Here is a 10246-nt window from a genome sequence, read left to right as displayed (position 1 = left end):
TTCTGGTACAGAAGGAGTTCCATTGGCATAAGGAAGGGTTCGACAATTTGGCAAAGTCTCAGGAAAGTCCACCCTTTCTTCTTGGAAAATCTTCGATGGAACCTCTGCTCGGGATCTAGTATGCTAATCGGTTTTGATTCTATTTTATGTGGTCTGGATTTCTCATTCCCTCCTCCGTTGGTATGCTTCCTTCATAGACTGGGATGTTTCTCATGGGACAAATTGATAAAATCTTGGTCAGATTCTATCCCTGTCTGGAAGGATGGGGAGGACCTGCATCTGCCTCAATCGCTGATCCCTCTCTGGATCTCTGTAAAAGAGAGACTAAATAGCCTGGGGATTTTTCGAGCGGGATCAAAGGATTGTTTGGTTTGGTCTCTTCCAAAAGCAAAACTGCCAGTGCGCGTAAAGGATATTTATGCAGAAATGATCTCTGTTCATGCTCGAAGTCCTGGTCTGCTTTTCCCTCCTTGCCTCTGGGAGGCTGCATGTCCTCTTAAAATGATTATATTTTCTTGGCTGGTTTTTGGGAACAAGAATCTTACTTGGGAGGTTCTTCAAAGGAAAAACTGGCAGGGCCCAAGTAGATGTGCCATGTGCCACAACGCAGAGGAATCAAACCTGCATATGTTTTTTCAATGTGCCTCGTCCCTCCATATCTGGTATGATCTTTCTTTAGCTTTTGGTTTTCCTTACCTTATCTTTCCTTCTGTACAGGATGGTTTTAAGTGGTGGAGTGGGCAATGTCTATCCTGGAGATCTTTGTTCATCATTGCTTGTTGGTTCTTGTGGAAATGGAGAAACGCACAAATTTTTCAAGAATCAAAGGAGCCTCTTTATGCAATTCTTCAGCGTATTATGGCATGCCATGACTCTTTTCATCAGGGCGACTCACAGCCAAAAAAAGTCTGCAAAAAGAAGCTGGATATCTTTTCCTATCAGACTCCTGCCGCGTTCTTTGATGGAGCTGAGCGCAACCATAGCTGTGGCTGCGGGGTCGTCGTCGTTATAAGTGACAGCCTTCACTATTCAATATCTTGGCATGGTGGTTTTGGCTCAAACTCTCTGGCGGAGGCTAGGGCTCTCACAGGGTTGCTTGCCTTTTGTGTCTTCTTGGGCATCCAGTCTATTTCAATCTTTGGAGACTCGAAATCGCTCATTGATCATGTAAACGGTCTGGGCCTCATAAACTGTCCACATCTCCTTGGATGGTTAAGCCGCATCAAGTTCTTTCGGAACTTAATTAACCAGATTTCGTTTCAGCATATTCCCCGTTCCTGGAATGCTCAGGCTGATATCCTCTCAAAGGATGGTCTTCGCATGCAGCCTGGTCTGTGCTCATTAACAGTCATGCATGATGGTATCTCCTTCCTCATTCAGGATTTCAGTATCAATGGAATGTGACTCTCATCCATGGCAAGGCCGCGAGCTCACTGAGCCTTTGTCTTTATATGAATGTGTATTATCATGCAATCCTTAGCTATTTTTTGTTTTTTCTGCGGCAAAATGATTTTGTATCAAGATCGGATAAGTAGATATGTTTATGTTTCTATTTTAGATTTTGATGAACTGGAAAATCTGTCCCTATATTTAGTATCTGCTTCTGGGCTTTTCTTTTGCCCTCAAAAACTTGTTATGTATTGCAGATCTTTATATTTTCTTAATATAAATCTATGCTGGTTTTTTTCCTCTGAAAAAAAAAAAAAAAAATGTAATATTTCTTTCTTTCTGATTCCAAATTATCACAAGGAACGTACGCAGTAGTAGGTTGAGCCCAATTAATTTTTGGGTTCCAAGCAGATTCTTTTTGGATTTTGTAATGAGAAATTGAAAAATAAATTTACATTCCTTTTGGATTTTGTAATGAAAAATTTGAAAATTAAAATTTACAGAAACTGAATGCATTTATGCATTTAAAAAGTAAATACCAAAACTTATTAAAAAAAATCATTATGTAGATTTTGGGAAAAAAATAAATCAATTGTGATGTGGATCTCCGAAAAGAAAATGTCATTGTCGTCCAACACGCGAAGCTGTTCGCCTTTTTCTTGCCGTCCAACACGCGAAGATGTGCACCTTTTTCTTTAGACTTTTCTGGCCGTCCAACAAGGGAAGATGTACAAATCCAAGACGTTTCTTTTACAGAAATTGAGCTTTTTCTTCGTCCTCACCTCCATAATGTAATCAATCCAATTCTTACAATTTGTACATTAAAGTGGAGAATTGACCGGTGGTAGGGTCGCCACAATGATGTCATCAACACATCGTCTCCTCACCTCTATAACGGAGTCAAGTGGAGACATGTGTGGGCAGGTTGCCACGATAAACGAAACCATGAATACTGCTGCTCCTCACCTCTAGAATGGAATCCACCTTTCACATTTCTACTTTAAAGTGGAGAATGAGGGAGTGGTCTACCGAGGTGGAGGAATTGTCTGAATTATCTCGACGAATTTTCCATGATTAAAAATGTCGAAATTGAGATTTTTTTTTTTTATTTTTGTAGATGTAATATTTGAACCATATTTTTGATGGCCAAAATAAAATCAATATCATCAAAAATTAAAATTTTAAGCACCTAAAATTATGAATTTTGACAATTTTTAATTGAATTTACAAAAATCAATGCCCAATTTTTCTAAAATATAACTCAAATTTTCATACCTTAAGAAAAACCCTACCACAAGAATGAAGGAATGAGTAGGTAGGGACAGGCATGCGAGCACAACCTAATGACGGTTGTCACTGGTCAGCAGGGATAGAAATTAATGAGCAAACTGTTTGTTAGGGCCCTACTGTCTAGATCTTTTTTTCCTTAGGTTGGGAGGCATGAAAACCTTCAAAAGGATAGATCCGTTTTGAAAGGAGTGGTCTATATTGCAACTTTTTGGAGATAATGTGACATCGGTATGACTTTTCGGAGATAATGTGACATCGGTATGTATGTCATAGATGGCCATTGACATCTCGACGCAATCAGATTTTGGACGTGGCGATGCAATCAGATTTTTCTAATTTCTGTTAAGCTAATATTCTTCGACGATTGTACCGTCTCCGTTTTCTGCGTAGCTCCGACTTACCATTTGTGAATTCTTTGGCATCCCTGTTAGCATAGTTATCTCAGTGGCTAGGAGATCTCACACGATGGAGATGGTCCTTCTATTCAACAGGTATGAGAGCTTTTCATTTATGCAATTTCTCCTCAGGCAATTTCAGAACTTTTCATTTATCATTATTTGAGGCTCAAAACTAATAGCTGCGTTCTGGTTTGCTTCCTCTTCAGTCGAAAGATGAATTTCGTAAAACAAAATTTGTTAGGAGAGTCGTTTCACTAAAGAAGGAAATCTTTTTATCGATATTTCATTATTAGATTTCAAACCCTTTGTTTCTTGCGAGCCGCCCAACGATTTAAGCGGGTAGCACTTAAATAGTAAAAGAGTTAAAGGTTTTCTAGATTGGTTGTGTCACTTAGGCGTTGGGAGTATATCATTTGTATGGATCGATGAGCTGTGATTCCAATATGTGTTGCAATTCCAATATGTGTTGCAGGGTTTAGTTTTTTTAAATTGATACACGTTTGTGTTGTGAAGGTGCTTCACAAGAGAAGATTGGGAAGGAGTTGATGTGTTCATGTTGTGTTGGTGTTTAGACTGATACATGTATGTGTTTGGAGCAAGGGTTATTTTTTTTTGGGATGTATGTGTTTGGAGCAAGGGTTTTCCATCATCATTCTTTGCCGGGAATCAGTAAGGAATATGGGTAGTTTAAATTTAATTTATTTTATTCAAAATAAATTCGTAAAATATAATTATAAATAATGTCATATAGAAATGCTTATAATTTATTGATTTTGTTATGTTAATGTATATAGTTTAAACAATTTAATAATGATTTTATTATTTTAATGTCTATAGTTTAAAGAACGTAATAATCAAGAATATTTGTTTTTAAAGTTATAGATTAAATATACATGTTTTGTTTTGTTTTTGTTTTTGTTTTGTTTTGTTTTTTTGTTTTTGTTTTGTTTTGTTTTGTTTTTTTTCACCCGTAGGGGTTTGGTCTCGTCGCCAACGGACGGTCTGCTAAGTCGTTCATTCATGCCACTATGCAGGTCATGGGTTCAAGTCTCGTCTTAGGGTTCAAGTCTCGTCTTATCCTGAGGGGCCGTTCTTGCGAGCTCGGCGGTTCCTCCTACCGGTTATAGTGGCAGTCGGTGGGATTCGACCCCGTGTAACGCGAGTACTATGCAGGTCATGGGTTCAAGTCTCGTCTTATCCTGAGGGGCCGCTCTTGCGGGCTCGACGGTTCCTCCTAGTGGTTATAATGGTAGCCACTGGGATTTGACAGTCTTGTCTTATCCTGAGGGGCCATTCTTGCGGGTTGGGCGGTTCCTCTTAGTGGTTATAGTGGCAGCCGGTGGGATTCGACCCCGTGTGTAACGCCCTGTGGTTGGCTCACCAACCAGGCGCACCCTCCCACCGTGCAAAGCAACAAAAGTTATGAAATATGTGATGGAGTGACCAAGGGATGAGGCATTATACATTATGCGCGGGCAAGGTTGGCGTTCCACGTTTATATGGCGAGTTGGGGAAGCTAGTCGTGCTAGTCGACTGAAGAGCGAATGCAAGTGTGGGCGAGGTTGGTGGGCGGTCCCGCGCCATGGGCAGGCCGACCACACAAAGGTGACATGGTTATTGCATAGAGCGCGCGGTTGGAGAAGTATGGAGGGTCGGCCAAGGGCGCGACCTCCATGTTAGGACGCATATATATACGCGGTGGAGAGATGGCATTTCACCATCGCACTTGGCATCGATCAATCAAGAGAAAGGTGTGAAGGAAGGGTAGAGCCGCAGCAAGGCGCAGCGCTAATGCGCCCGCCCGCCGGGCAAGCTACACGGGTCTTTGCACGAGTTGAGGTTCGGTCGAAGCGTGGGTGGAAGGCATGCAAGGGCGCCCACCCGCCAAGTCTTGAATGAGGTTGAGGTTGTAAGTTGGGTGGTGGGTCGTGCACGGGCGCGCCCACCGGCTTGACAATAAGACTCGGTTGTGTTGTATATTCAGTTGGAGGGTGAGACCACTGTGCAGTCGTGCATGGGTGGGCGCCCGACTTTGTAACGCCGGTCGAGCCTAGCTCCCGATCACCTGTAAAAATCTTCTCATATATAATAAAATATTGTTCTTACATGTGATGTGTTCTCCTGTTGTTCTATATTGTTGATGTTTATAATGTTAATGGATTCCACACATTAATGTTATGTTATTCATGAATGAAGATGAATGTTAAGGCGTAGTTCGTAAAGTAAGCTAACGATGGAACATGTTAATTACTTAGGTGGTGCCGCACCTGGCCAATTTAACGAAAAAAGAATTGGGGGCGTGACAGGTGGTATCAGAGTAGGTTCACAAGTAGTGAAGTCGTTGTTTGATGGACGCAGAGAACATACATGTATGCAGGGAAAAGTTATGGAGAAATCGTGGATTAACAGTCTGGGTTTCGTGGACTTGATGGCTCATGGCAAGACCATTCAAGCTCTAATGGACATGGGGGCCACTCATAACTTCATGACGACACGGTTGGAAAAAGAGGTTGGACTGATGATCTTCCCATTGAATTTGGAAGTCAAGGCAGTGAACTCTAGAGCTAAAGTGGCAGGTTTGGCACACGAAGTGCCTGTGCAGATAAAAGACTGGAAGGGTTAGTTGGACTTCACAGTGATGGAGATGAACAACTTCGATATGATATTGGGGCAAGATTTATTGAAGGGAAACAAGGCAATTGTTGTCCCCTTCCGTGATGAGGTGGTGCTAGTTGGACAGTCACAAACTTGGACTTTGTCCACTCATAGGCAAAGAAGGGAAGTCAAGGTGCAGCATGTTTCTGCACTAAGTTTGGATAAGGCTATGAAGGAGTCAAATATGGAGACATATGCAGTGATGTTCAAGGGAGTCGAAGGTGATGGAGTGGGGACACCTATTGCAGCTGAGATTTCTGAGGTACTAGCCAAATATGCAGATTTGATGCCTGATGAGCTACTAAAGAAACTTCCACCAAGGCGTGTAGTGGACCATAGCATTGAGCTTGATCCAGGAAAGAAACCCGCGGCTAAAGCACCTTATCGGTTGTCAGGACCTGAGTTGGAGGAATTGAAACGACATTTAAAGGAGTTAGCTGATGCAGGTTTCATCAGACCTTCAAGGTCGCCCTATGGAGCTCCAGTATTGTTCCAGCGGAAGAAGGATTCGAATGAGCTACAGATGTGCTGTGATTACCATGCACTGAACAAGCAGACGGTAAGGAACAGGTATCCTTTGCCATTGGCTGCTGATTGCTTTAACAAGCTTGCGAAAGCCCGAGTGTTTTCCAAGCTGGACTTGAGGCATGGGTATTATCAAGTGCGGATAGCTGAAGGAGATGAGAAGAAGACCGTGATAGTAACAAAGTATGGTAGCTTTGAATTCCTTGTTATGCCATTCAGGTTGTGCAATGCTCCTGCTACGTTTTGCACTTTGATGAATGATGTCCTACGACCATACTTGGATTCGTTCGTAGTAGTGTACTTGGACGATATAGTGGTGTACAATGACAACATGGAGGATCATAAGAAGCACTTGGCGATGGTGTTCGAGGCACTAAGGGCAAATCAGTTGTTCTTGAAGAAGTCTAAGTGTGTGTTCTCTCAGACTGAGATTCCATTCCTTGGGCATATTGTTGATCAAGGGTACATATTGATGGAGCTGAGCAGAGTAAAGGCGATCGAGGACTAGGTTGAACCGAAGAATGTCCATGAGATGAGGGTGTTTTTTGGCATGACCAACTACCAATGGAAGTTCGTAGAGGGGTACTCCAAGGTAACATCATCACTGACAGACCTATTGAAGAAAGACAAGAGATGGAGTTGGACGGATAAATGTCAATCGACATTTGATGACTTGAAGAAGAAGATGGTTATAGCACCAATATTGAAGTTTCCTGACTTCGAGAGACCGTTTGAGGTACACAAAGATGCTTCAGATTTTGCCATAGGAGGGATTCTTATGCAGGATGGGCATCCAGTGGCGTATGAGAGTCGGAAGTTGCAGGATAGAGAACGAAGGTATCCGGTTCATGAGAAGGAGATGACTGCAACCATTCACTGTCTTCATGTGTGGAGGCATTACCTGATTGGGAAGCCGTTTGTTGTTAAGATAAACAACGTCGCAACAAGTTATTTTGCATCAAAACCGAAGCTTTCTACAAAGCAAGCTCATTGGCAGGACTTCTTGGCAGAATTCGACATGACTATCGAGTATAGATCGGGAAGACACAATGCGGTAGCAGATGCCCTTAGCAGGAAGGGAAAACTTGCAGCATTGGAAGGTGAAGACCAGGTAGCAAGGAGTAGGAGATGAGTTCAGATGTCAGAAGAGATGCATAATAAGCTCAAGGAAAGTGTTGAAATCAATACTTTGGCGCAGAATATAGTGAAGCAGATAAAGGAGGGGAAGACACGAAAGTTCTTTCTACGAGACGGGTTCTTGTTCTTTGGAAACTGACTCTATGTTCCAAAGTCATCTAGAATCAGGAGACACCTTTTGAAAGAGTGCCACGACTCACCATGGGCTGGCCACCCAGGGAAACGTCGTTCTTTGGCATTGTTGGAGAGAAGATTCTTTTGGGAGAAGATGCGGGAGGATGTAGAGGAGTATGTACATACATGCATCATTTGTCAGCAGGACAAATTGGATAATCAGAAGCAAGGAGGACTTTTGTAGCCTTTACCGATTCCTGAGAGGCCATGGATGCGTGTCTCAATGGACTTCATTTCTCAGTTGCCACAGGTTCAGGGGTATAATGGGATAATGGTCATGGTTGATCATTTTTCCAAGTATGCTAACTTTGTCCCAACAAAGATGTCGTGTGGAGCCAAGCGGATTGCGGAGTTGTTCTTTAAGAACATAGTGAAGTATTGGGGGATGCCATTAAGCATTGTGTCAGACCGAGATCCGCATTTTACAGGAAAATTTTGGACCACATTGTTCAAGTTAGTCGAGACAGAGCTATTGATGAGTTTGAGTTACCATCCGCAGACAGATGGACAGACCGAGAGGATCAACGCATTGCTGGAGGATTACTTGAGACATTATGTGACGACTGATCAAGAAGAATTGGCCTGAACTCTTGGATATTGCTTAGTTCAACTACAATATTCAAAAGAGTTCTGCGACAGGGTACAGTCCATTTGAGTTGGTGAATGGACAAATGTCAGTCACACTGCATACCGTAGTGATAGGAGGTTTTTTGAGAAGTCCTCATGCGAAGAAGTTCATGAAGGCTTGGGATGAGACCTTGGAGTTGGCATGGTTGCGCTTGCACGAAGCTGCAAGGAGAATGAAGAAATGGGCAGATAGAGGAAGACGGGATGTACACTTTAGTGTGGGAGATATGGTGTTTCTCAGGATTACCGGGGAGCAGTTTCAGCCACCTAAGGGGACTGCGAGTAAACTGACACGGAAGTATGAGGGACCATTCCAAGTGAAGAAGAGAGTGGGGGAAGTTGCTTATGAGCTGGAGCTTCCGCACCATATGCACATGAAGCATCCAGTTTTTCACATGAGTCAGTTGAAGAGATGCAGAATTGATGTTGATCATACAAAGAGAGCTGAACTGCCAAGAGGACCAACCAGGATTGTGGACAAGCTAGATTTGGAGTTGGAGAATATTTTGAGCTTCAAAACTACAGGGATTGGTTACCACATGAAGCAGGAATTTCTTGTCAGATGGAAGAATGCACTGGAGGAGGAAAGTTGGGAATCGGAGGACTCACTTTGGAGATGGAAGAAGAAGATTGAGAAGTATGACAGGAAGCTACTGAGGAGGTCAGGATTGTCGAGGGCGACAACAATTCCAGTGGGGGAGGATGTAATGCCCTGCGGTTGGCTCACCAACTAGGTGCGCCCTCCCACCGTGCGAAGTAACCAAAGTTATGAAATATGCGATGGAGCAACCAAGGGATGAGGCATTATACATTATGCGCGGGCAAGGTTGGCGTTCCACGTTTATATGGCGAGTTGGGGAAGCTCGTCGTGCTAGCCGACCGAAGAGTGAATGCAAGTGTGGGCAAGGTTGGTAGGCGGTCCCGCGCCATGGGCAGGCTGACCACACAAAGGCGACACAGCTATTGCATAGAGCACGCAGTTGGAGAAGTATGGAGGGTCGGCCGAGGGCGCGACCTCCATGTTAGAAGGCATATATATATAGGTGGTGGAGAGATGGAATTTCACCATCACACTTGGCATCAATCAATCAAGAGAAAGGTGCGAAGGAAGGGTAGAGCCGCAGCGCTAAAGCGCCCGCCTGTCAGGCAAGCTACACCGGTCTTGCACGAGTTGAGGTTCGGTCGAAGCGTGGGTGGAAGGCGTGCAAGGGCGCCCGCTCGCCAAGTATTGAACGAGGTTGAGGTTGTAAGTTGGGTGGTGGGTCGTGCATGGGTGCGCCCGCCTGACTTGACAGTAAGACTCGGTTGTGTTGTATATTCCGTTGGAGGATGAGACCACCGTGCGGTCGTGCACGGGTGGGCGCCCGACTCAGTTGTAACTCCAGTCGAGCCTAGCTCCTAGTCACTTGTAAAAATCTTCTCATATATAATAAAAGATTGTTCTTACATGTGATGTGTTCTCCTGTTGTTCTATATTGTTGATGTTTATAATGGTAATGGATTTCGCACATTAATGTTATGTTATTCATGAATGAAGATGAATGGTAAGGCGTAGTTTGTAAAGTAAGCTAACAATGGAACATGCTAATTACTTAGGCGGTGCCGCACTTGGCCAATTTAACGAAAAAAGAATTGGGGGCGTGACATCGTGTAATGCGAGTACGATGCCACCGCCGTTGTCGATTTCACTGCCATTGCCGATTCCGCTAGATATCATATATATATATATATATATATACATGTTTTTTAAATTTTAATATTCAAATTTTTACATAAAATAATAATAATAATAATAATAATTTTATTACATTAAAAATGAAATAGTAATAATAATAATAATTTTTTATTATTTAAATATGATTTAGTCTCTTTTAATTTGTTATGTGATGTGAATTTATTTTAATTATTTTTCTAATTTTCACATTTTAAAAACTAATGTGGAATAAAAATAATAGTTATTCACATAATTTTACTTTTATAATATTTATTTAATATATATAGTTGTGTATTTTATGAATATTAGTATGTTGTTGTATTTAACTCAAATATGT

At 42.5% G+C, this 10246-nt stretch overlaps 1 protein-coding gene across 1 annotated transcript; it reads left to right on the top strand.

Annotated features, from left to right (window-relative positions):
* The first annotated feature begins 858 nt into the window (after positions 1 to 858).
* LOC149266020 (uncharacterized) lies at positions 859 to 1404 on the top strand. The gene has a single exon (XM_089406813.1). The coding sequence runs from the start codon at positions 859 to 861 to the stop codon at positions 1402 to 1404; it is 546 nt and encodes a 181-aa protein (XP_089262939.1).
* The last annotated feature ends 8842 nt before the right edge of the window (positions 1405 to 10246 follow it).

The sequence above is a fragment of the Pinus tabuliformis genome, chromosome 6 (genome assembly GCF_031772625.1).
Source record: "Pinus tabuliformis cultivar Carrire ecotype Pingquan chromosome 6, CPIR1, whole genome shotgun sequence".
In the NCBI taxonomy this organism is placed as follows: domain Eukaryota; kingdom Viridiplantae; phylum Streptophyta; class Pinopsida; order Pinales; family Pinaceae; genus Pinus; species Pinus tabuliformis.
Note: the sequence above shows the minus strand (reverse complement) of the source record. Positions and strands in the feature narration are given on the sequence as shown.

Bases quoted from the DNA above. Each gene is read 5' to 3' on its own strand.
- LOC149266020 (XM_089406813.1), top strand. From the start codon at position 859: ATGGCATGCCATGACTCTTTTCATCAGGGCGACTCACAGCCAAAAAAA.